The sequence below is a fragment of the Cryptomeria japonica genome, chromosome 8 (assembly GCF_030272615.1).
Source record: "Cryptomeria japonica chromosome 8, Sugi_1.0, whole genome shotgun sequence".
NCBI classification, from domain to species: Eukaryota; Viridiplantae; Streptophyta; class Pinopsida; order Cupressales; family Cupressaceae; genus Cryptomeria; species Cryptomeria japonica.
The window spans coordinates 517769713-517797595 of record NC_081412.1 but is presented as its reverse complement, the minus strand read 5'-3'; the positions used below and the strand labels follow the sequence as shown (position 1 = coordinate 517797595).

General features: G+C 37.1%; 1 protein-coding gene across 1 annotated transcript; it reads right to left on the bottom strand.

Annotated features, from left to right (window-relative positions):
* Positions 1–26: 26 nt before the first annotated feature.
* On the bottom strand, positions 27–27883 carry LOC131056035 (uncharacterized). The gene is made up of 9 exons (XM_057990346.2): positions 27509–27883; positions 27288–27426; positions 5095–5222; positions 1800–1939; positions 1404–1472; positions 1102–1240; positions 764–826; positions 590–633; positions 27–409 (listed from the first exon to the last, which is right to left on the bottom strand). Exons 1-9 carry the CDS (start codon positions 27615–27617, stop codon positions 323–325), a joined length of 918 nt encoding a protein of 305 aa, XP_057846329.1. The 5' UTR covers positions 27618–27883; the 3' UTR covers positions 27–322.

Below are 27883 nucleotides of genomic sequence, written 5' to 3'. Positions count from 1 at the left end.
TCCCAGAAAATATTGACAAAAAAAAAAAAAAAAAAATTAACTTAATAAAAAATGAAATGGTACGACAAATGTTACTCAATTCAGCATACTAGGACAACATAAATCTCTTAGAAATCCAAGGCATATGCACCAGTCAATTATTACAACAATGCCAAGAACAGAATGAGAAAAAAGAAAACAACAGATTTAATGCCGAAAATAAACTGATTCCTAATATCATTCTGTCAGAAGAAAGAAAGTTGTATGCTCAGGCACTAACAGAAGCGGGGCGCTACTATTCCATTTAAGAAGAGGTTAGCTTGGTGATGCTAGAATGTTTCTTCTACATGAGTGTTTTACCGACAGGATCAATTAAAACATAAACCATCAAAGTCTTTCCTGAGATAGGAAAAATTTTCTGTTTCCATACCTGCAGTCAACAATTCCACTATTAGGACAGCAACTAATAGGAACTGATGAATTCAAATAGAAACTTAAAAAGCATGGATTCCTAGAATATCTAATGATTTCCGTAACTCATGTGAAGTGAAAATGCAACACATGATTTACTGTATATGACATCATGTTTACTAAATTGCAAAAATCTTACATCAGCATACAATGAGCTGCTGGTAAAAATGTTTAAAGCCTCTTCTGCAAGAGAAATTTTTCATGCATGTTAGTTAAGCTTTACAAAGAGGCTAGTCCTCTAGTACATTCAGATATAATAATATTGAAATGAAAATCATTTAACTTATGCAGTATGAATTGCAATTCCACCGACCTGATGGAAATCGTATGACAATTCCATGTGTGTAGTCCTTGTTATTGTTGCTTAAATTGCTTCCTAGAAAAAAAATAGCGATCTTGTTGGCATGGGAATTAACAAGAAAAGGAACAATAGAGAGTAGCAGAGAATGAAGAAATACAAAACTTTGACTTAATAGCAAACCATACAGGCTGGATTCAATCCATGTCGAAAGCTATAAACAGTTTATAATCAATGGGCATACTGTGGGAAACAAGCTACCCTTTTAGTGTGAAATCACATTTTTGTTGAAACAGACTTAACAAAAATGAAAAGACTGGAAGACGCTGTATTGGCTTTTGAATTGTTTGTACCTTGAGTGTGCTGTATGATTGTTGATCCAAAGTCCTGTATCAGATTTTTAAATGCATCTAATGCTTCTCTAATAGAATACACTGAAACATGTTCTTTGACTGAAATCAAAAGGAAAAATTCCACACCATATTCAAAATCCTGCATCGTAACATCTTAAGTATCATAAACAAACATGTAAGACTACAACCATAACATCGTAATATAAACTTGCAATATTGTTATCAACAAGATGAAAGCAAAAATTGTATTGTTAATTTAATTACAATTCAAATAAAATATATGAGAATGCTTTCTAACAAACCTCTCCCCTGCGAAATAAAGGTATGATATCATCCTGTACTTCCGCTTCAAAATCTAAAGAAATTGACCCCTGTTTTAGCACATTGACAAAAATGTACACATGCAGATGAAACAATATCCCAATAAATTGATTCCAACCTTGAAACTATTAAACTTATCTAGCGTATCCCTTTAGGTGCTACTGAAATTCTTCCAGGTTCTTAATGTTTCTGTATGTAAATTAAACTCGCAAGCAAAAAGACTGAACTCAAGCCCCTGAATTCTTTTTGAGTGTATGTTTTTGTGTTGAAGCTACTAGTAATCAACCAGAATCCCAAAATTATTTCGCAAAAACATAAGTAAAACAAAAGATAAACTAGAAAATGAGATGGATAAGTGTTTACATGTCAGATCATACATGGCAATATGGAATGATATACTCATTGAGAACTCTTGATTGAAATGGATTTCTATAGTACTGAGCCAGAACCTCTTTTGAAGGAAAACGCATATAAAGAGCATGAGTACATCCTTCAACATTCTCATTGAGAATACGACCTACAAGAAGAAGGATCTGTTAGCATGAGAAACAAACACTAAACAACAGATGACCACTTAAATTGTTTATCATTAATCAAGTATTTGCAAGAAGATGGTGCGGTGTATTTAAAATTCATCACTTGCCTCCCATCACAATGGACAAACTATAAACAGAAAATATAGTAGATTAATTAATAGATGGAACCTCACGGAAGTTTCAAGATCTAGCAACTTTTCACCATATGCATACAAAGAAAGAGACTATATCGTATAAACAATAACTAAAAGTCTAAAAGCATGAAGCATGAATGCGTGCTGACTTCAAAACTGATGGGTGGACTATTTTTACCTATATATGTTTATGCATATGGATCATTTAGAGCAGCAGAATAATTCTCCTTGGCCTTGGTGACCAGCTTCCTTCTATGAACAGTGCGTGAAACTAAAAGACAATCTATGCCTAGCAGACCAATGAAATACTCATAGAATACAAGGATGGACGAATGCTCATATCATAAGGCTAATAGATTTGATTAACAATCTGTATGTAGAATTCACGTAATTGAAACTGAAGCCAATGGAGATTGTAATTTGTGGTTCGTGAAAAGTACAGCACTGGAAACCCCACGCTGTGAATGTCCATGCAAGCTTTTGAAGTTCAAATTTATTAATAATCTAAAATCAAAAGGGCTTTCCACATGAAAAAATTGGAATGTAAAGCACTAATTATGGTGGTATGTCTTTTTTACTTTTCACCATTAAAGTTGTGTAATAAATGGAGTTTCTAGCACTATAGCAGCTGGAAACAACCTGAGTTGGAAAGAAACTACTTTAAAGCAAGCTAATCCTTAACCAAGTTATAAAATACTAAAGGCCTAAAATGGTCTCTCTTCCATTGTTCGAAAATAGAATGCCCAGAATAGCCACTGTCGGATGTGATTACTACTAAAGATAGAAGTTGCACAAAGTCACCATCTGAGACTTTGAAGCGATCTTTCCTGCTGAAACTAGTGAGTTTTCTGAAGAAGACAAAAACATGATGACTCTTTGACCACCATGCACAATGATATGACAATCCTCTGAATTTGAAACCCTCAACTTTGAAAACACTTCGATACCTTGAATCTGAAAGGTTTTTGTTCTGCATTGCAAGATGGGTCCTCAAAACACTTTGATTGAATCTTCTGAGATGACAACTCGAAGTCTGAAAGATACTTTCTCTTCACAGCTTGTCCCAAGGATTTGGCATGCAGATTTTGATAAACCAACATGTTGGAAATGAAAGACAATTGCTGGGAAGAGAGGAAACATGGTGTAAACTCATAAAGTACCATGCAATAGCAAGCCCATTGAAGGAAGAAGAATTTAAGTTAAACCTGCCAATATCTCTTGCAAAACTATAGCTACTCCAAAAAAAATTCACAAATGGTGCTGAAAACCACCTTCAAACCCGCAAAAACATAAATAGACAGCTTCATTTTTCTGTGAAGAGCAGAGAAGAATTTCTTGTTGAATTCGAATGAATAGTTGCCTTCAAATATAGGAATTAAGCCTCTCTCTTGCAGGCTGTTATTCTTAGTTTTTTTTTTCCTTCAGCCAACTGAATCTAGAGAGGCACCTCCTTTTTTATGATTTTCTCATACAAAACCATCCTTAAGTGATTTTCCTTAATGCTGGCTGACTGAAAACAAGTTGGAAAAAATGAGTGGCAGAACCAATGTAAAAGTATGCCAAACTTAGTTGCTGACTTCATTTTAAAAATGCATGCACTTTCATCACAGTTTAGCCACTGATTTCTTGTGCTTGAAGGAACATTTTGATGGTTGCACCATCATAAAAACATGCCTCATTAACTTGAAATGTTTATTGAAAGCCGGGTGCAGATGTGTGGTATGGTTGTTACTCTTTCTTGCTGGGCAAAGTTAACTCGAGTCTCTACCATATTTAACTGCCTTTGGTGGAACCTTGGAGTGATTAGACCTGCACCCTTATCTCAGCTTTAGTTTATCCTTCAATTAAGGCACATTTTACTTAAACCCTTGCCACTTTACCTTCAATTTGGCTGAAAAAGCATGTGGCATTGCCACTTGAAAGGTGTGTTGTTGTCCAATTTAACGGTGCCCAAATTTGCTTGGTGCATGCCCCCTTTGTGCATTTAACTTCATATGCCCATTATATTTATTTAGCTTCATTATGCCCATTATATTTAATTGATCTGAGAAATCTTTGAATGGGTCTCCCTTGGTCAATTCATATATACATGATTCTGCATCATTCTCCATGTCCCTATTAGTTGCTAGAAGTTGCCAAAAATCCCAAAGGGTATTTAAATCTGGGAATGTTCTAGTCATTTTCTGGTTTTTTGCAGAGTTGCAAACTTTCTATGGACTACTGGACATTTCCTACTTGTCCAATATCCTATTCTAACCTCCATTCCTGCCTAGAATCCCTATGAGATTCCTTGCACCCTTCATTCCTCCCCTTTTTCTTTATTTCCTCCCTTTTATGGAATCCTGATGGTGGTCCATAGTACATATATACCTTCCTATCTTGCAATCTCCCATTAAACTCTGTACAAAACTAGAAAAGATATTTGAATTTACTTAGTACTGGAACTTTTAAAAGGTTTAATGCAATCTGCAACTTTGAGCCTCATTTCTTGTGAAATCTTAAGGTGGCTGAGTACATGGTCAAAAACTTGATTGGAATGTTTGAAACAAAGGCATTTGTCACCTCCAGACCCTGAAATGATGTACCAGATTTAAGAAGAGTAACTGCAAAAATAACTAGAAGAAAGTATATAGTAACCCAAGGAGGATCTCCACTACAATGATAAGTAAATAGCACCCAATGCTTATGTTTATACAGTAACCTAAGGAGGATCTCTGCTACAAAAGAAAGCAAATAGAACCGAATGCTTACGTTTTCAGCTTCTTCACATGATGTTATAAACCCAACACACTACTGTCCATCTTTTATGCTATAACGTTCCTATCATTAATTTTGCCACTCCACAAAAAAGGAAATACTTCCTGAGTAGATTAAAATTTGGGAGTTCATTGTATATAAAATAATCAATTAAAATTTTACCAAATTCTACAAACCAATATGGCAATAAACTAAGCAGATAACATAAAAATAAAAACAAGAAAACTTAATTGTGAACAAATTACCCAATGAAATGGCAATGATTCCTTTCATGTAATACTGGGAAGTATATAGAAAATCTAGCATATCCTTCTCTTTCTCATCTGAGAATCCTTCCTTTGTTCGGAAAAGGACAACATGTTCCACAACTTTTCTGTCAAGAAATGAAAACACACTTCAATCGATCAGATTCTAAAAAGCCAAACTTTCAAACAAATAAGAAAACATATGGCATCAGTCCTCTTTTACAATAATTAGTACATATCGTGTCAATTGGACTACTATCTCAGGTGAAATGATAAGCTCTGTATACACATCTAGTAAGTGACATTGTCACCAGGACCTTAATTACAAGCAATATATTTTCTTTTCCAACATAAAAGCATTGAGTTGAACAGCCACCATCAAGAAGCAGTACACCATTATAATAGTGTAAAGAAGAGTTTGCAATTTGACATAAAGGTAAATTCTCTATTCAATGAAAAACATGATACAGATTGTATACACATGTTAATGAAATCCAAGTTGAAACTGGAAAACCATTCCAAGCATAATGGTTTTCATGTAAATCATCTAGTCAGCACTCAAAACAACCCCTATGTGTGCATTTAATTTTTTAAACTTTAGTACTTGACTAGCTCCTGATCCAAACATTAGTAATCCTACAATTCTACTAACAATAGCTTTGTGTAATATGCTGATTCTTGATGTAGGAGCATCCAAGGTGTAGGAGCAATCTCGCATCCCCAAAAGAATTGTTTTGTTTCTCCTTTTGTTTTGTAGGAAAAAGTTATGACTCCCAGAAGTTGTGCTACAAAAAGTTAAATTTCAAATGAAATATCTTCTTGGACAGAAAAAATAACGATTGGACCATTGGGCACCAAAAAGGGAGTTACACTTTCCAAAACATTCTAAGGCATTTATTGATGCTAAATAAAGAGGTGAATAGAGGTTACAACTCCATTAGTGCAGATTGTGATTTTGAATAGTAGAGTTTTCTTAGAGAGTTGATTTTCTTTGTAATAAGTTAAACCCATATGGTTGTAGCATTGTATAAATGAATCTATTCTTCCAATATCTATTGGTGTACTATGTGCAAATGTTGGGTGGAGAAGCCCTTCATCAAGTAGTATTAGAGTGGGAGTCCCTAAGAGTGTAAACAGATCACTGAAAGTCGAGTAGTTTGCACCAAGACTTGTGGTTGTGGGTTTGTGAGAAAAGTAATCAAAATGCCACCACAAAGAAACCATGGTGGTGGAAGAAATGTTGTGACAAAAGAGGGTTTTAGAGTCCTATAGAGACAAGTTCAAGCACTGCAAGAGAAGCTGCATAGAGGATTTGAGTTGAGAAAAGGAAACAAAAGTAAAGATGAAGTTGAAGAAAAAGCACAATTCGAAGATCAGGATGCAATACATCTCGAAGATTACAATAAGGCCAAAGATTGACGTTTCTAATTTTTTTGGAAAATTTAACCCAAAATAGTTGATTGATTGGATCAATGATATGGAGGAATACTTTGAGTATGAGGAGGTGGACAATCCTAAGAGGGTCAAATTTGCAAAGCCCAGACTAAAAGGTCCTACCAATATTTGGTAGAGGGAAGTACAATTAGAAAGAAATAGACGATGTAGATGTAATGTCCCCTTATCAGTTCTAGACTGATGGATGGAGTCTTAGCCTATTTTGGAAACCTGTAGGCTAACTAGAGACTAAATTAGGGTTTCTATCTTCAGGAAGGTTTTCGAAGGGGTGTTTGCATGAGTTTTACAGTTTGCTCTCTGGATTCTTTCTGGGTTTTTCATGAGCTTCAGGATGGTATAACATGCATTCCAATCAGAGAAGATTTTTGAATTTACTATTTTTAGTAAATTGCGACAGGCTGACGACTGTTTGCTTTATAGGGTTTTTCTGGGTTTTTTGAGAGCTCCAGCATGGTTTGACATTCAAATTCTTCGGAGATGATTTTCAAACACTATTTTTAGTAAGTCACAACAGCTGCTCAGAATATGCTCAAATGGAGATTGGAGTTACTATTTTTAGCAGAGCTATTTGTAGTAAGTGTTATTTTTAGCAGTACAGTTGTGCAGCAGAGTAACACTTGGGTTTTATTCTCAACAATTATGTTCAACAATGATCTCTCCAAGATTCTTGGAATCTATTTTTAGTAAATAAATAACTTTGATTATTTATTTAATATTATTTTCATATGACTTTACTTGGGGGATATTTAATATATTTTTTGTAAAGTAAAAAAAAAGGTATTTTTGGGCATCCAAGCTAGACTTAGAGAATAAGGAAATATTTTATTGAATGGAAATTCATATTTGGTGTCCAACTTTGAGAAAAAATAAAAAGAAGCAAAAGATATAAGTTATATTTTATTTCCCTAATGAGGCGTCCACTTTGGAGGGAAAAGTGAATTCAAATTTTTGGGGCTCAAGTCTATAAATAAGACCCTTCTCTCCTTCATTTGGTTATGCTATTGTTTTGATAACGAAGTGCTGCTGAAATATTTTCAGAGACTTGGCTTCAGGGTTGCGTGCCCTCCTAACTTGACCACAGTTTCGAGTTTGAAAGATAAGTCCTAGCTGTTAGAGTAATTTCATTCAGAGATTACCAGTGGATTTCAGAGAAGATTGGTGTGTTCTTTTTGGCGAAAAAACCCTACAACTGATTTACGTTTCCACTCACCCTGGTTGGAGTTTTCAACGGATTTTTGTGGGTACAGGCTCAAAATTTTCGTAAGCTCTTGGTGCCTATTTGCTCAAATTTTGGTGAGTTTTGGTGGAGTGATAGATTTCTTATCTCAAATTAAACTTGTTGCTGGTTGCCCTAGTTTCAATTTCAATGTTGGAGTGTGTGCCCTTGCTGAGACCTTGTTTGGTGGTGGGTTTCCTGTTCTACCTTAGCCACCCAGCTCCTATGCTTCATTTGCATCTTACTTGAGCTCATTTGGAGGTGTCACGAAGAAGTTGTGAGCATTTTGGTGTTTCTGGAGTGGCTGGTTTTTCTGAAAATCAGAATTCATTCTACTTACTTCAGGGCTGGTAACATCGACTTTGAGTTTTTTGATTTCAGTTTTCCTTTCCTTGCAAAGTTAGCTTATGTAACAACTTGTTTAGTAGTACTAAACAACCTTTTGTTCTCATTTTTGGAAGCTAACTTCTCCCACTGAGCAAGTGGAAGTGGCTGGTTATACCACCAAGTTTTGTGGTTTTCAAGTTCTTCAATTTACTTGTATTCCCCGCTGAAAAGTGGAAGTGGCTGGTTATACCGCCAAGTTTGTTGTTAAGTTTTCAGTAATCTTGTAATCCCCACTGGACAAGTGGAACTGGCTGGTTATACTGCCAAGACTTTGTTGTTTAAGCTTTCAATAAATTTGTAATTCCCCACTAGACAAGTGGAAGTGGCTGGTCAAACCGCCATCATGTAATGCTTTCATTATTTATGCTTTCCTCCCACTGCATAAGTGGTCAAGATATTTATTTGCTAATGCTAACGGGTGCTGAATGTTGCACTCAAAAGTTGAAAAAAATTAAAGGGGATATTTCAGTAGAGAAAAAATAACAAGATGGGATCAAATGGTGGAAAAGCTAAAGAGGCAATTCATTCATATTGATTATGAGAAAAGTTGTTGAAAAGAATGCAAGGTTTGAAGCAAGCAAGTAGATCTATCAAAGAGTACACAGAAGAGTTCTACAGGGTCATGATCCAAGCATTCAAGAGAATCCAAGTTTGGTCGAGATGACTACCATTGAAGATACCAATCAGTTTTCCCTAAAGGTAGAAGAGAAGATAAATAGAAGATTTGAAAGCAAGCAAAGAAGAGGTCATGGTGGAAGGAATTGTGGAAGATCATGTGGACGACGAAATGAGAGAAAAAGAATGAGGAAGCCAACAACAGTTAGAACCATGAAGGAGATAATGCCTATCGCCCTCATGAGAAAAATAATGGTGACCAAAGAGGAAGAGGAAGGTCTGGATGAGGACCTAGAAGAAGAGGCTTTTGTGGAACTTGTTTCCAATGTGAAGGAGGACATTGAGCATATGAGTATCCACAACATCAAGGACAAGTAATAGACCTGAAGGCAATGCATGAGGTGCACATGTAGATGAAGATTTTGAATCTGAGCATTCTGAAGATGCAAAAAGAGAAGTTCTTGTCAAAAGGAGAGTCTTGCTAAATGAGGAGAAAGATCCAATTCAAAGAAATATTTTATTTCACACAAGGTCCAAATGTGAAGGCAGAGTTTGTTATGTTATCATTGATAGTGGTAGCATTGATAATCTTGTTTCAAAGGAGATGACTAACAAATTGGAGTTGGAGGGAAGGAGACATCTACATCCATATCAGATTGCATGGTTGCAAAAGGACCATAGAGATTTGGTCAATGAGTAATGTCTAATGAAGTTCAAGATTGGAAATTACCATGATGAGGTATTGTGTGGCATCATGCCTATGGATGTTTGTCATATGTTATTGGGGAGACATTGGCAATTTGATTGACGTGTGGTACATGATGGACATGCCAACACTTATTCCCTAGCAAAGAATGGAGTTTGCCACAAGTTGAAGCCCCTGAAGGAAGTGGGAGAAAAGGTATGTAGTAGTGCAGGAATTTGTTTAGTTGATGGTAGGAAATTTTTGGATGGTATGAAGCTCAAACATATGTGCTATGCATTAATTCCTAGAGTCAATAAAGAAGAAGATGAAGATGTACCAGTAGAAATCTTAGATATGTTAGAGGAGTTCCATGATATTGTGTCAAATAATGTACCTAAGGTTTTGCCATTGGTGAGAAAGATTAATCACCAAATTTATTTGATATTAGGAGCCAGTTTTCCAAATAAGGAATCCCACAGAATGCCTCATGCAAAGAATGAGGATTTGAACAGACGAGTTCAAGAGCTATTAAAGAAAGGATAGATTTGAAAGGGTTTTGAGTCCATATACGGTACCTATAGTACTAGCACCAAAGGAAGATGGAGAATGGAGAATGTTTACTGATTCTCGGGCCATTAACAGGATTACAATCAAATATAGATTTTTACTGGCCAATGATGGATGACCTTATGGATTGTTTGAGAGGAGCCAAGTACTTCACGAAAATTGACCTAAAGAGTAGGCATCATCAAATCAGTATTAGAAGAGATGAGTGGAAGACAGCCTTCAAGACTAAATAGGGCTTGCAAGAGAGGTTAATCATGCCATTTGGGTTAACCAATGCACCATGCACATTTATGCAGCTTATGAATTAAGTACTGAAATGAAATTTGGAAATTTGTTATTGTTTAGTTGGATGACATTTTGATTTTCAATAAGACATTGGAAGAGCACTTGATGCATGTTTGAAGAGTTTTTGAGAAGCTAAAAGAGTTGTTGATTAATCTAAAGAAATGCAATTTTGTAAAGCAAGAGTTGGTGTATCTGGGATTTGTTATCTCAACTGAGGGTCTTAAAATGGATCTAGAGAAAGTGAGGGCTATCATCAAATGGCCTACACCAAGGAGTGTTATAGAGGTAAGATCAGTTCATGATCTAGCAAGTTTTATAGAAAGTTTATTAAGAATTTCATAGCATTTGTGCACCCCTAATGGAGAAAAAGAGACAAGATAGGAAGGAGTATAAGTGGACTACAAGAGAAGCAAAGAATTTTGATCTATTGAAGAAGAAAGTCACAAAGCAACTTATTTTGGCACTTATCGATTTCAGTAAGGTATTTCAAGTAAATTGTTATGCTAGTGGTAGTGCCCATAGGAGTTGTTTTGAGTTGGGAAGGTAAGCTTGTTGCCTATTTTAGTAATAATCTTAATGATGCCAAGAAAAGTATTTTGTCCATGATCAAGAGTTCTATGCTATAGTTCAAGCTTTAAAGAAAAGGAGACATTCTTTGTTGCTAAGAGAAATTGTTTTATATATTGATCATCAAGTCTTGCAATATCTTAATAGTCAAGGGAAGTTAAAATAATAGGTACTTAAAATGGGTTGAGTTTTTGCAGAGTTATACTTTTGTTTTGAAGCACAAGAGTGGAAGGTCAAACAGAATTGTGGATGCCTTAAATAGAAGGCAAAATTTGTTGATGGAGATGAAGATAGAGGTTTTTGGGTTTGATGAACTCAAGAGCTTGTATCCTATGGATCCAAACTTTGCAGAGACTTGGAGAGCTTGCTTGGAACCTATTACTTTGGACAAAACAAAATGGTGGGATTTCTCAATCGAAGATGGGATGTTGTTTAGAGGAAGTCGATTGCAAAATCCAAGGAGTTCTATAAGAGAGAACCTAATCAAGGAGAAACATGGTGGAGGATTGGTTGGACACTTTATCGAGATAAGACCATTGCTCTTGTTAATGAGAATTATTACTAGTCGCAGTTACAACAAGTTGTGAAGAAGTTTGTGCAAAGTTCTAGAGTATGCTAGATGGCCAAAGTAGTAATTTAAAACACTAGGTTATATCAGCCATTACTTGTACCAAAGAGGCAATGGGAAGATATCAGTATGAATTTTGTTCTTGGTTTACCAAAACACAAAGGGTACATGACACAATATTTGTGGTGGTTGACAAATTTTCTACAATGGCACATTTCATTCCATGTCAAAAGACTAATGATGCAATTCACATTGCAAAGTTGTTTTTCAATGAAGTGGTAAGACTACATGGTCTACCTGGCTACCAAAGTATAGTTTCAAACAAATATACAAAAATTGTTGGTTATTTTTGGAGGACCTTATGGAATAAGTTGACAGATTTGAAGTTGAGTTTTGTACACCACCTGCAAACTAATGGACAAACAAAGGTGGTGAATAGGAATTTGGGCAATCTGCTAAGATGCTTAGAAGGAGATAAGCACAATGGACGGGATTTGATCTTACCATAGGCAAAATTTTCTTACAACAATTCTATCAATAGGAGTACAAGTAAATCCACAATCAAGATTCTATATGGGAGTAGTACAAGAAATGCTTCTAAGTTAAGGAAGATAGAGAAAGGAGAAAAGAGTAATGTCGATGCTAAGAACTATGCAAAACATAGGAAGAACTTGCACAAAGAAGTAAGAAAGAACATTAATAGGATGAACTTTCAATACAAAGCAAAGGCAGATCAAAACCAGTTTAGAGAATTCAATGTTGGTGATGAATTTATGATTCATCTGAGGAAAGAAAGGTTCCCTGTGGGGAGATATAATAAGTTAAAAATGAATAAGTTTGGACCATGAAGGATTGTAAAGAAACATGATTCAAGAAATGCATGAGGTGGAGTTACCAAGTGCAATAAACATATCACCAATGTTCAACATTACTAATTTTACAAAGTATCATGAAGGAGACATTGAAGAGGGACCAACAGAAGCACAGTGGAGTATTATGGCATCTACTCTTGAGAAGGAAGAGATAGAGGAGATCTTGGATAGTGTTGACGTGTTTTTTTGACAGCGTCGAACACAAAATAAAGTCACCAACAGTCAGCTTATCCTCTCTTGATCAAGATCAGTCTAATGCTAAGATTGTTTGAAGTTCAAAAGGCTAATTCCAAGGTTCCTTCAGTGCATGGATGTGACTTAGTTGTTTGATGGGTTTGTTGTTAACCCAAGGGGCCTTACGTGTGTTCAATTGAAGAAGATGATAAACTCATGCAAGCTCAAGGATTTCTATATGGATGATTTGCAATGAAAGCCTTAGTTTTAGATTTTTTGGATTTTCGAATTATGCAGAAAGTAAATGAGAGTAGGGTAGAGAGAACTATGCTAAAGCTAATCTAATCCTAAGAACAGGAGACGGGATCACTCATGCAAAATCAAACCACGCTTCGTTTCGCCAGCAGAGCACAACTACACAAAGGCGGTGCAATCTTCAAAGGGTGCGTGGAGGTTTTTCAAATCACCAATATGGACCATCGGATCGAACAATCTTTACTGATGATCAAAGTTAAGCGTACACACATAACAAAAGGCTCAAGCTAACTTTGCACGGTATACAACAATCAGCTGCACACCAAAAGTATGAGCTCGGATTCTACCACAAGTACTCCTATCAAATCCGGTTCTCCTAACAACATGTAAGCAAATCTAATCTAACTGAAGGGAGCAAGACCATGCAGATTGCTAAAATAGAACAAGAATACACCATCAAAATCGAACAATGTATTAAGTTGGCTACTTCAACAACCCTGATGCAACAATCTCAGATAATAATCTCTCCTCCCTTTACAAATGAGGGGGGTCACCCCTTTATATAGGCCTCAGGCCCTACAAACCCTAATTAGGGTTTCACCCAAAAGATTCTCCACTCAAGATGCAACAAGGCGGGAATCGGCAATAAATACCACATGAAGCCCATATAGAATTATTCCATGAGCCTAAAATAGCACCCACTAGTGCATTAAATGCACCCCACTATATCGATCACGCCTAGAATATAATAAACATCTCCATGCAAGGAATAAATGCCCATCATTCTTCATGCGACGGCGACATGCACAAAGAATTTGTCATAAAATCATAAATAAGGTGGCTGCATGCAAGAAGATTCCTCATGCGACGGCGACATGCATTGACCGGACCCACACTTAGTCAAAATACCCCTAGCAGTAAATACGCCACCACTATTCAACTAAAAGATTCTCGTCCAAGAATGGACGACCATTATCCCGCTCATTTATGGTGTATGAAATGAATTTGTTGACGACGACTTCCATCTCTCCGATGGAGACACTCGGCACATTTTCAATGTCGAATTCCATCAAGGCAATTTCTTCCTCACTCTTGGAAAAGAAGCTCTCCCACTCCATCATGATTTCCTGTGTCTTCTTCATTATACCAGAGAATAAAGAAACATTTGCAAAATGTTCCTTAGGGAATGAACCTACGAAGAACTCGTGCAACTGAGATTTCAGGGAGTTCACTGTTATTCCACCGTCATTGAATTTCCTTACAAAAAATGCCTCAATTGCACTGATGATTTCCTCTTGCACCCCTCTGATGGAATCTTTCAAAGTAAGGGAGTCTACGCTGAATTTATCGAAGGTGTTCTTTCCTGAGCAAACGGCGTAGAACCATTGGGGAAAGTCATAAGCTTCATTCTCCTGAATTACTTTCCCATCAATCAGAATTTGCCTTGGAACCGCCGTCAGAGCCCTGAGTCGCGGAATGGTTAAGTCTTGGTAAACGTGCACATCCTCCCACAATCCTTCTGCTATCTCTAATCTGCTCAAGAGGGTCATGAACTTTGAATGAAGCTGAGCCAGGTCAGTATAAACATCTTCTATCCATTCCCTGGAGTTTTGCGCCATCACTCTAATAACTTCCGCATCATTAACAACTTCCTTAGGAAGGGAGGAAGGAGGAGTGAATGAAGGACCTACCTCCCTGAGGGGTCTTTTGAAACTCCTGATGTACTCGCATAGGGCTCTATTTTCTTCCCTCAACCGTTTACATTTCGCCTTTGATTTCAGCATCCTTTCCCTCATGGCTAAGGAAGATTCTTCAAAGTCTCCCATTATTTGACCTATGGAAGCATGACCAAGATCAATTTGTCTGATAACATAATCCTCTTGCTTGATTTCGTTCCTGTCTTTATCTACTGCAAGCTCAGCAATGTGTAGGGTTCGGGATCCAGACTCTTCCCTGACAACTTTGGAAAATTTTTGGGGAGCCTTCCTTTCTGCTAACTGATCCATCTTTTTCAACAATTCTTCCAACTCCCGGGCTGGATCACTTTCCCTTTCTGGTTCCCTTCTCAGCCCTCCTACCAACCAATCTGGAGTGGGGATGGAGTGACTATGAACCTCTACGTGCTCCTGCTCCTGTGACTCTTCTTCCATTTCGTCAAGGATAGCTTCCACGAAGCTATCTTGACAAGCCTCTTTCTGGTGTGAGGGACTTTTTGGTCTTTGACTCCTTGGCTGATGGTGTCCTTGTGAAGCGTTAATGTTGAGTATGTCTGGTGCTGGAATGTTCTCTGGAGGTGGACCTGCTGGATGTGAAAACATTTCTACTTCCTGCACACTCGAGGAACTCGTCGATGAATGCTCCCTCTCTATCCTTGCTCTCTTTTGTGGAGGTTCTTCCTGTTGGACTTCTTGTTGAACCTCCTGTGGAACTTCCTGCTAGATATCCTTCTTCCTTGCTGTCCTTGGTCTCTTTGGGGCATTTTTCCCTTTATCAATCCGGACTTCCCCTCCTGCCTGGGCCTATGAAGAGCCTTCAGTTGCCTCACTATGGGAATCTAGACTTCCTATTAGCTGATATGTCAAATGAACATTTCCTTCTGCCAACTTTCTTATCTGCCGATCAATCCAGTGCTTGGTGAATTTCAGCACTGGTCTAGCCAAGACATTCAAATCATCCATTTCGGGCTCTAACCAATCTGGCAACTGAATGGGCTGATCTTTTACTTTCTCAAATTCAGGTTGCACCAAATCTGAATCCTCCTTCACCCGATCCGACACTTGATAAATTTCACTTAACCTGATGGTGTCGAGGGGCAATCTGGAATGCATTTTCTTCCGGACCTCAAGGTCATCCTCGGCACCTGCCCAATAATCTTCTAAGTGAAACTTGTGTATGAATTTGACACCAGCAACATTCCTGATTTGGCGGTAAGTATCATACTAGGCCCTGGATGTATAAAACGGCAGGCGATAGAATGCCAATTCCCCTGCTGCACTCTCAGCTGCCTCCAAGCCTTGGCATATTTCTGTGAAGTCACCCAAGACAACTGAGAATTCAATTGATTGCTTCTTCTTCTTCTGCAGTTGATCATAGGCAGTTAACTGTCTTATGAGCTCTAGCAATATGAGCTTGTCTGATGGATACTTTGGCAATTTGTATGACTGGAATGAGAATCCTTGCGTCCTGATGTAGGTGAATTTAGGAAATTGCAAGAATGTAGCTCCATACTTCTGGACCAAGGCACTTGCTTGCGGCGACACCCTTACATGCAACTTCTTCTGCATGAGCCATGTCAAGTACATAGTGAAGGTGTCATTCGCCAACATGTAAGAACTAACATTGTGAAGATGCAATTGGGGATAACACTCATGTACTTTCAGCTGTGCTGGTCCGCAACCCATGATTCCTCTTGCTAGCAGACCATCAAATCCTCCCCTTCGCACAAGCATATAGAACAGGTAGGAGCTCATGAAAAAGGACTGGAACCTTTTTTCTTTTCAACTTCTCATGCAAGTAATGACTAATCAATCTAGCCCAGTCAGCTAGCCCATTTGCATTCATGATCTCGCCTATGTAGAAGAACATCCAGGTTTCAAAGTTCACAGAATGTGAACACCCCATTACTCTACTCAGCATCTTTATCAGGTCCACATACTCCTGCTTGAATTCGAAAATAGTGAGTCTTTGGCATCTTGGAGGCATGCATTCTAGGCTTCAGCAACCACTGTTTGTTAATCAAATCAGCACACCTGGTAGGACATGCTTCATATACTGCCTTAGCTCCGATGCTGGTCCTGTATGTCATGAAATACTGCGAAGGGATTCCGAAAGCCTCACCAATTGACTCCGGAGTCAATGTTGCCAGCAACTTGCCATCTGATGTTGAGATTGTCTTCCGTTCCAAATTATAATGTTTTGCACACTCCAGGATCAAGTCTGGACACTGAATAGCAGGAGGAAACCAGCTGCCGCAACAATTCCGCTCTTGACAATTTTGACAGTTGTTGGTGATGGACTATACCCTGCTGTCCCGAACATTCTAATCTTGGATGTAGCTAGATTGAACGTGCCCAAATTAGTATCGCTGATTTCTTCCCATCTGGAATTCAACCGGGAATGAGGAAGGAAACCTTTCATTTCTGCTTTGATCAATGCCTGCCTGGAGAGGGTAGCGCCCTTGCTTGACTCCACCATCCTGAAAAGCACCTTGGAAATGATGAAAATAAAGACTAAGTATGACCACTCTTCACTTCTCCAATTCTTCTTTCCTGAATCCTGCACGTGAGAAATGAAATGCCTCTACATGCTTATATAGAATCCTTCAAAACGTCCTGCTAAGTTAGGAGGCATCAAATTAGCAATTGAATTTATGATGCGTCATACTTTCCCAATCACTGCGCCATGCAAAAGGAACTTCCCTTGTGAGTGAGTTTGAATTTAGAAGTTTCATTAAATGCACTAAGTCATGCGTCATACTTGGAAGATTCTCTTCGCCAACTCATTAACTTCCACTCTTTCAAATTTCGGAGGGATATTGAAGGATTTTTTCAAGATTTGCTTGATTTCATTCTAACTTGTTGCCTTCTGCTTCTAAAGAACTTTTCACGCCCTTTTCAACATCTCCTATTTTTTAGGGATCCCCCTAAAATTTAGGAGCCAGGTTCATTGGATAGAGAATTAGAGAATTTCACCACGATTCTGAATCTATAAAATTTCCCACATTCTGACAAGATTCGGTGTCTAAAAATAGAAATTTCAAAAATTTGCCCGAGGGGATTTTTACTTTCGATTCCTCCTTGACCTTTGACTTTCCATACCTTAGAAGATTTTCTGAATTTTCAATCCTAGGCGTGGATTTTCACTGGAGAGGGAATTTCATCAATTTTGTGAATTCTCCACGACTTCTTGATTTTGGCGCCCAGCTGGAGAGTAGGGCGGAATTTTGACTTGGTGGAGGATTCAATGAAATTTGTGAATCCTCCATGCCTCCTTGGTTTTGGCGCCTAGCCGGCATCTTGGGCGGAATTTTGACTTGGTGGAGGATTCAGTGAAATTTGTGAATCCTCCATGCCTCCTTGGTTTTGGCGACTGTAAGAATTTGGGATGATTTTTCCAGACAGAGAGAAATTTCTTGAGCTTTCCATTCCAGGAGTGGGCCTCTAGCACTCAACCATCTTCTGGCTTTCTTTGTCTTCTTTCAAACTTTCCGAAATTAGAAATAGCTGCAAATGCCCGATCTTTGTTACCTTGCCCGGATGGTCCTGTCAGAACAAACTTTCCAAAAATAGAAACCTTTAAAGTGTCAGCGTTAGACCCCTAGACAGGATATAGGAATGACTTACTATAAATAGAAACTTACTAAAAATAGAAATTACTACAAATTGTAAGTTTGATTTTTGGCAAAATGACAACATTCCTGGACTTAGTAAAATCCCTAAAAAATAGGAACTTTCTAAAAATAGAAAGTTGCTCTGTTTTGGCTCAAATTTTACTGGGAGGTTCCTTGAAGGGTCCCGATTCCAGTCCTATGTTTAGTTTTTCCAAAACCCTAACAGAAACCCCTAAAATCTAGGACAAAAGGCAGAAACCCTAAAAAAGGACAAAACGGGCCCTAGACTTCACCAAACTCGCTCAAATGAAAAGCAGACTAAATCCAAATGACCCTCGAACACCTGCAAAGTGGAGAAACTGACGAGATTGCCACCAAAACTCACAAAAAACCAAGACCAAACGACCAAAAGGGCCTAAAGTTAGGGGGTCCCCCTATCTGGGATGGGGTGATGTGTGATTAGGTCACAACAGGTAGGAGTATAAAAAACAAACTGTATAAATAATATTTGGTCAAATTGAAAGGAAGGCCTGTTGAGGATTCATCATGGTTATCTAAGACTAAGGTTGACCATCTTGGTTTTCCTCAAATGTTAGAGATGCGACAAGGACACTTCTCAAACTACCCTGGCTATTTGATGCAAGAGCATCTTGGGTGTAAGGGCAATCTTGCATCCCCAAAAAAAATAGCTTTTTCCTTTTTTTATAGGTTTCTTTAGTTGTGTTGGAGCCCGTGATGACACTTAAGAGGTGTAGAACAGTTAGAAGGTTTAAAAGGACAAAATTTGTCAACTATTGTTTTTAGTAAGTCGGCCTATATGGGCACATATTAGCCTAAAAACTTATCCCAAGGAGAAGAATTGAAAAATGAAACAAAGGGTAAAAGAATCGTCTCAATAGAATGTACCGCTTGGGATATATTAAAGTGTTTGTCCTAGAAAATTTCTTCTAAAAAGTTTCTAACTTAAATTTGAAGCCCTCATAATCCTCATAAAAGCTCAAAATGTGGATAAATTGATATTTGGATCATTCCCATGTAGATCTCTTCGCGAGTTTTCCAATGATATATTATAATAGTAAATCAGACATCTTGAGTCAAAAGATATGGCTCCCGAAAGTTGTGCTACCAAAATAAAAATTTCAAATGAAATATCTTCTTGGGTGAGAAAACGAACAACTAGACAGCTAGCGCCAAAAAGGGGACTTACACTTTCCAAAAATCCTAAGGTAATTATAGGTTCCAAACTATGTTACCTTGAGTTTCCGGGACAGGGACGGCAAGGAACAAGGGTATGCATTTCCGGGATGGTGATTTTTTTTGCCAGTTTTGGGGACAACTAAGGGACGGCAAAGGGGGCGGTTATATAAAAATAGGGAAATTTGAAATATTCATATGAAAACATGGATAAGGCATGCACATATACATCATAGAACCTTAACATGTAAGAACTACCCGAGTTCTTATGCCAAATTTGTGTTAAATTGAGAGTCAAAGTCAAATTGCTTATAGAATTCATTGTCAAAATTCACTATCAATATGCTGAATTTATGGGGATGTCCCCTAGGACTCTCATGTATCCAAGATGTCCCCAAGATGGGGACGCCTGAAAAAAAAAAACAGGGACGCGTCCCCAGGTAAAGTAGGTTCCAAATAAAGAGGTGAACAACAGTTATAGAAGACAACTCCATTAGTGCAGATTGTGGTTTCAAATTGTAGAGCTTTTTAGAGAGTTGATTTTCTTTGTAATGAATTAAGCCCATGTGGTTGTAGCATTGTAGTTTATGAATTTTTAATTCCAATTTATTGAAGAGATCGAAAGTGGGTTACTTTACTTCCTACATTTTTTGTGTTATTGTTTGTTCTTGTGCTATTTGTGAGTATTGGGTGAAGTAGCCCTTCATCAATTCTCTTGATTAGAAAGAATTTAACATCATTGTGAAGATCAAATCAAATTACTTTAAGGGCTTTGTTGGCACCAAATTATGCATTGGTATAGTCATGCATTTATTATGTGTTATTTATTATGCATTTATGACACCTTGGGTTAAACTCACTTAGGTTGAGATACTAATCCTTTTGGAGTGCATGTTGACACCCTCTTCCATTGGAGTTACACTTCCCTTTCTTGGCAAGTGAAGTGTCGCTCGTTCCTTGGGAGTTACACTTCCTGGAGGATCAGTTGTCATCCCCTTTTTGCCTAATATTTTCTACAAATTCGATTTCATGGCATTTATTGTTTACACTTTTATGAATTTAATAGCTGAATTTTTTTTATTAGATATAGTCATTTTTTTTTAATGTTGAATCTTTCATTTCTATGATAAATAGGTTGTAGTAAATAACTTTAAGACAATTGTTCTTGGGTAGAGATTTCATGCTATAATCTAAAACTTTAGATGGTATCTGTTGATGCTTGTTACTTGAACACAACAATGGAAAGTTTCATTGCATGGGACATGCCAACTAAACAACCTTTGGGATTAAAAGGTCAGTTTCTCCTACTATATCACTAATCTAAATGCTGGTTGGGGATGAAAGGGTGGAAAATAAATAAAAACAACAAATGAAATAGAAGGCAATACAACAGAGTAGATTGGTCTAATAACCAGTCAAAGGAATAAAAGCACAAAGCAATATACTGCAACTATTCTAATATCAATTCATCAAAGCTACATGTAGCCAGTAATTTCATTTCTCACCATTTGAGGAGACAGAGAACCAATTGAGGAAATGGCAAGGGAACACCCCCAAGTTTAGAACATAAAGAAATACAATGGTTATAATTGGGCTTGATTGTCAACAAGTAAGCAACTAGATGGATAGGTAGAAAAAGCAAATACTAATTGCAGATCCATGGAACATTAACATGGTCAAGGAGCAAATTTCAACAATGCATAATCAATAGGTGGTGTCAACTAGCACATTTGTGGCAAATAGTTGACCAAGGAATAAAATTAGGTAGGCCCAAACGTGATGTTGAAATCCCTGTATTATAGAAATGGCTATTCGAAGCACTACATAATTAGTTAGGAGACTATTGCAGTACAAGCATGTGAAGACCTTGGATCAGGAAGTCCTAAAGTTACAAGATTTATAGTTGAAACACAACCAATTAGCAATTAGTGTTTGCTCTTCTACCTATCCATTTAGTTGCTTGTTTGTTGACAACAAGCCCAATTATAGCCACAAAAGGTTGAATTTGAGATGATAGCTAAATTGGCAATGGTTGAAGAGAAGCAACCAAAAGTAGCTAGAATGGTGGCATCAACAAAAGTAGAGTTGGAGGTCCTTTTGAAAGAATATGTCAAAATATTGGTTGCCAAGAAACAAAGATCCCAAAGTGAACAGCCAAGATGAATGGGAATAAGACTCTTGAAGCATATTGGCAACCCATTTGATTGTGTCCATTTTTGCTTGAAGTCACAGCCCTCTTATTCATTTTGGCCTTGTTTAGCCCATCAATTATAACCAATGTAAGAAAACTCTAAATGGGTCTCCCTTGGTCAAGGTTGCTTAAGTGTTATTCTCCATCCTTTCCCATGTGTCTATCATATGTTGGAAGTTGCAAAAATCCAAAAAAAAAAAAAGCATGGAGGTTTTATATTCAAGTTTTAAATGCCTATGCTTATGTCAAAGTTTCAAAGTTTCCCTTCCTAGAATATTCCTCCCAACTCTGATCTTTCCTTGTCTTTGTTAATATTTCACTTTTTCCATACCAGCGAGCTTTCCCTCTGAACCCCAACTCCCAAATTCTTATACTAAATTACCTTTCAAAGCTAGAGTTTTGGCCATCCCTTACTCGAGGTACCTTTTCCTCAGTATCTCCAATCTTTGATCCCTGACACTGTTCACCATGTATCTCATAAGGATTGCTAGTTTAAACTTATCACTATTTGCATGCCTCAAGGGATGAATTCCTGGTTCCCCTCAATTCCCGACTCCTTGACACACCCAAAATAATTGAATCTAAGCATCCTTCACAGTTTGTGTTGTAATAAGTTTTACTCACTGCCATGTATAGATGTGCATAAAAGCATTAGGGGTTATGAAGAAACACATCCTTAGACACTGCATGTGGTAGATCATCAACTTTATACAGGTGCAGAATCTTGCATATTGCAAACCAAAATACAGATACAAAGTGACAACCTGAATAGGTGTATACTATGTGTTAGGTTTGATCTATGGCAAGGTACATGTTCATCATTTGCAATTGTATCTAGAAGCAGCACTTAGGAAGCCCCCCATAGTCTACCAAAGCCAAAAGTTAATGGTCTTGCCTACCTTAGTAAATTGATTGATTGTTGTCTAGCCTGATCATAAGTCAATGGTCTTGCCTACCTTAGTAAATTGGTCGATTGTTGCCTAACATGATCATAAGTTTGAGGTCTTTGTCCTATGCATTAGATCTAGCTTTAGGGATTTCAGACTTACAACACTGCACCAACAAAGCCTATGAAAAATTCATGAGAAATTGCAATGAAGCATTGGAAATGGAAGCAAAGTTGGAGTGTCCAACCAGGGTTATCAATGCTAAATTCAATAAGGAAAGAGCCAAAATATAAAAAGAATGTATTGAGGCAGCAAGTGCAATAAACAAGCAAGTCATTATATCCAGACAAGTAAGGAAAAAAGAGAGCAAATCAGCAAAAGATCACTACATTAGAGGAGGAAGCAAAAAAATCCAGTGAGAAGCTAAAAGTAATCGAAGGCCAAATGAAGATCACAAATGAGCATGAGTTCATCAAGAAGATACAAGAGAAAGGAGCAACAATTAGGGGCAACCTAAATGCTATCAATAGCATTAATAGAGAGCTATTGGGAGCACAAGCGCAATACAAAGCTAGAGGAAGACATAGTTGGACTTCAAGATGCAAGTATTGAAGCAAAGCACAAGTGAAATCCAAAGCCAAATCCAAGAAATAGTTGGACTTCAGGGTAAAAGTGAGTGAGGCAAAGTTTTCAGGTTTACTCACCTAGCAAGATAGTTTGTCCAAGAATGAACAAAATCAGTGATCTAAGAGAAATGTTGGCACCAAAGTAGGCCAAGGCATAGCCAATCACAAACATCCATGCCAAATAAAATATGAAAAAAAACAAGGGACAAAGATCACCTATCAATGATCAACATTAAGAGAGGAACAACAAGAAGAGGGTCAAGGGGTCAACAAGGGTCAAGAAAGGCAAGAAGAGAGAAAAGAGTCAAATCACCTTTAAGCGGAGTTCTATGGCTTCTGAACATTTTGTAATATTTTCAAAGGACAACACTGAAAATTAATGATGTTTGTTGTAACCTAGTAGATTTTGTTTTTTTGGCTTTGACATCATGTTTCTTATAAGTTGTAACTTCAGAAACCAAAAATTAGAATATTTTTCAGTCAGACCATTGCAGTATTTGCAAATCAGCTTTTTCTTTGAAGTAAATTTGTAATTGTTGTATTTCACCCGCAATTCAAGAACCTTATGGCTGTGGATAATCTTCCTCATAAACCCCAATTTAGCCCTATAATTGAAGTCATCCACTAAGATGTTCTACTGTAATTTGAGTACAATAGGCATGACCTTCAAATATATTTGACTGTACATTTATTTATGCCCCAAAGCCATCATGTGTGCACAAATCTTTCTAGAACAGATTACTTGTAAATATTGACTCTGTTTTTAGTTGGAGCTTCTAAATTTCTAATCCTCTAAATTCTGTCAAAAACTTACTGTGCCTTGCTACCCATAATTCTACACCTGATTCTTAGTAATTGAGTTCAGTTCTGCCAATCTGGACTCTTTTCTCTTCCTTAATCTCTTTTATCCTTAACCAGCATTTCCTAAACTTTTTTAATTGACCTAGCATATAGTCCATAACTGGCTTGATGTTATTTTTGGTGTTGAACAGCTAAAAGAAACCTGGGGGATCAGGTTCATAACAGACCCAAAGAAATTCAGATCTGTAACTTCCCTTAGAAATAGAGATCACAAACTAACCATATACTAAGGGTGCGAGAATGCTTCAGGGTGTACAAGACTCAAAGGTGCTTTTCACATTAAATAATCAAGAAAAGCTTTCTAATCTATGTTTACAATGAATTATAACTCAAATGAATACTGAGCTTCTTCTTCTAGATGTCCATTTGTGTTAAACAGAAATCTAAATACAGAGGCAGATACTCTAGCATGTGAAGGAATGAATCAAATTAAAGAGTAATCAATTCACATCCTTTTATGTTGGTTGACTGGATATTGTCATAGGAAGACTCCTTATCACTCATGTAACTTGATGGTGTTCTTGGTTAGAACCTAATTGAAACTTTATTATAAGGTTATCATTACTTTATAAAGAAGAAATGTGGCAAGGCCTGCCATATTTTAGACTCGTCTCCAAGGCTTCCCATCATCTTAAAAGCATGCAACCAAAAAAAAATGAATCTAGAAGAAAAGGGGATCTTAAAGACGGAGATGATAATTGTGAGAGGTATTTGGATTACACAGACCTGTCTGAAGTGGGAGCCAGAGGAAGAGGATAAGTATTAGAAATCAACTTTGTTATCAATGTTTTTCCTTCATTTTTCTTGCCAACTAAGTTACCGGATTCGCCTGTCTGAAGGCCCTAACCCAGACCGGATCTGCATGGATTCTGGTTCGTGTTGGGTTCGTGACGGGTCCAAACAGGGTTCATTCCAGGGGCCCTGGGTTCCCTGTGGGTTCGTGGACCCAGGGCCCTTGGGATGAACCCTGTCCAGACCCGGGTGAACCCAGGCACGAACCTAGGTGAACCTGGACATATAACTTGAAAAAATTCGTTAACCTGGACATATATGAATCCATGATACATTCATATATATTATATGGCATATGAGTATATGACATAATATGATATTATTGAAATTTTGAACTATCAATTGGCATTTGGCATTGATCAATGATGAAGTAGCATACTATTAAATGTATTTAGATTTGTGATTACTAATTTTGTGTGTCTGTGTATATATATACACAAAATTAGTAATTACATATCTAAATACATTTAATAGTGTATATATATATATAACCCAACCCACAAACTCAAAAGACAAAACAAAATTTGCCCAAACCCACCAACCGGGTTCACGATCCCGAACCCGAACCGGTAACTTAGGTAACCAGGCTTAAGTTCAGGATTGAACATTGTATTAGAATTTTTTTTAAATTGTTTTAAGTTTTAACTGGCAAATTATAAACCTATATTAATTATCTATGATCACTTTAAGTTTCATTAGGCCAAATGTATCAGTAAAACTATTTTCGTTGCTATACTAACTGCTGTTTGCACTCGGTTTTCAATACTGTGCTTCAGTGAGTCTCTTTTCAAGTTCACATGCCACTAACCTACTACATAATATAGGTATTTTTATTGATTAAAATTTTTAAAATATTTTAACATAAGATTAAAAAACATATAAAAAAAAATTTAAGAACAATTGATTACATATGGAATCTGTCAGTCTTAAAAAGACTCTTAGCACAAAAGTTCCAAAGTATCCTGAAAATCAAAATTGACAAAGGACAGAACATCAGAACAAGAGGAGAAACCCTCCAACCTCATAGACAGGGCATAAACCTTTGTAATCATGTAGAATTTACATGCTGTGAGTATCAGAAGTAATTCTTGTCTTTATGTTAAAAAAGGTGAAACAAAAGGAAAACCAATTAACAAGAGGAATAACAAAGTTGGCCAGGAAAGGCATCCCAGAAATCAGAATACCAACAAGGAGAACCCCATTAGGGATCAAAAAATCCAGAGAAGCATTGTAGTCAACGGTCACAAAATCACTAAGGCATTGTCCAAATTCCATATAGGACAATCTTGATCATTTCCCGTATCGAAATGGATATTGTGCCATTTAGAAACAGATTTGGCCAAAAATAAAAAATAAAAAAATCAGCAACTTGATTTCCTGCCCTTTTAGTATGGTTTTACTAGACAACATTGAGACCATGAAGAGGGTAGTTAATGTGTTTTTTCCATTCATTCAATTGAGACGATGAAGAAGGATATGTTAATGTCTTTTTTCCATTCATTCAATTGCCAATGCTGGAAGTAAAATTAAGGCTGATTCATGAAATGACCAAACAAAATTTTAATGTTAGATTCTGAAATAATATGAGAGAAATGCTTCGTCTTAACTAAAAAGCCTGGCGAATGGCCATAACCTCAGCAAAGTTATTGGAAGCAACACCAAGACTACCAGCAAACCAAAACTTAACCTTATCATTACGGTCAAAATTTCGTTTAAACACTTACTATTGTTACATTGTAGACTGTCTATAGTTGTACTGTGATCGTAGTTACCAAATATGTGGATATCCATATTTTGCTTTTCTCCATTCCGCTGTGTTAAAAGGTGTTTCACAGTTAGACAATTAAAAAATATAGGAATTTTTAAAAAATATAAGATGTAGTTTCATAAATCACGTTAATTTTATCATATAAATAATTATGTATATTTTTATGTTTCCATTATTATAAATTATTATTTTCAAAAGATACAATTTACCCCTATATTCTCTATACTTCACAGTGTTTTTTCAGTGGATCAGTTTTCTTTATTTTTCTGTATTAAAGGCCCGCTATGTAAAATGCTTAAAAGTTGCTACCTTGTATGGGCTCATTCGAAACTAATAAATGGAATCATACCATTTCCAAGCTACTAAGAAGATATATTATTGCCCATGGCCTGTAACATTGAGTGGGCATAAAAACCAATAAAAGGAATCGTCATATAATCCAATTCACTATATTATAGTTTGTAACATTCGTTAGCATTTATGATAATTCTTTTCTTCTAAAAACTGTAATGGAGGCTCTCTAAAGGAACACTGTGACATTGTATAGCTTTTGGAAAAGCAATTCATGGGTATTTAATACGGTATGACTAAAAACTAGGATAGAAAGATTAGACATTCTTTCTTTTACTCTTGATCACAATCAAAAGTTGGTTAATCCAACAAAGAGAATGCGAACATTATTGAGGATTTTAAAACAAATTAATTGACAACAGTTGCAAACATGCTGAATCCACAGATTCCCATGTGAGTAACAAATTTTGCAGTAAGAATATTATTTCGTGAACAGACCTCCATCTACTATTACAGACTAAAAGGGGCACTGAAACAAGAATTCAAGAACTTCCAAACTTCAACTTGACTCTTCATGCATTGCTACTGGCCAAGACGAATATATATACCTTTTACCCAAAGGTTTGGGAATATTTTCAGCAATCTCTGGTCCTTGTCCATTTGCAGCCCACGTAATCGTTCCTGGCATTTTCCTTGGAAGGAAACTTTGATGGTGATAATAGTTGTTGTAAGGCTTAGCCCAACAACCTATAAATCAAGAGAAAGAAGGCTAGTTGGTAAGTGACATAAAGAAAATGCTTAGGAAACATTTATCTGTCTTCGAGCTCACCCGAATGAGAAATTGAGCATCTGGGTGCAGAGCCCCTATTCATCCAACTGAAAATAATTCCAGAAAAACCAAGAGCAGTTTGCATGTTGGGAGATGCCAACATTGGCATTATTGCAACATGAGAAACTGTGGAAGTTAAGAATGAAAGACATAGTAAATTGTAAGCAGGCAGGCAGCAGGGAATAAAAACATTCGATCGAGCCAAAGCAAAGGCTAAACACCCCAAAATGGGTGGGGCCTAAGCTTTGGTGTGGATATTGTGGAGTGCGATGTGGATGGCCCTGCATCAAATAGTCCATAAATTATTGACTGTGTTACATTCCCTACCTAATCCAATCAATCTACGATTTGGGTGGCTAGGACAAGCCTGTTTGC

What these genes read in the sequence shown, in the direction of transcription:
- LOC131056035 (XM_057990346.2), bottom strand. Translation starts at nt 27,617, where the DNA reads ATGCCAATGTTGGCATCTCCCAACATGCAAACTGCTCTTGGTTTTTCT. An exon ending in CCCAAACCTTTGGGTAAAAG is followed by an intron (nt 5,223 to 27,287) that starts GTATATATATTC and finishes ATTTCTTGACAG; the next exon opens with AAAAGTTGTGGAACATGTTG. An exon ending in TGTCATACGATTTCCATCAG is followed by an intron (nt 634 to 763) that starts GTCGGTGGAATT and finishes TTTCTCTTGCAG; the next exon opens with AAGAGGCTTTAAACATTTTT.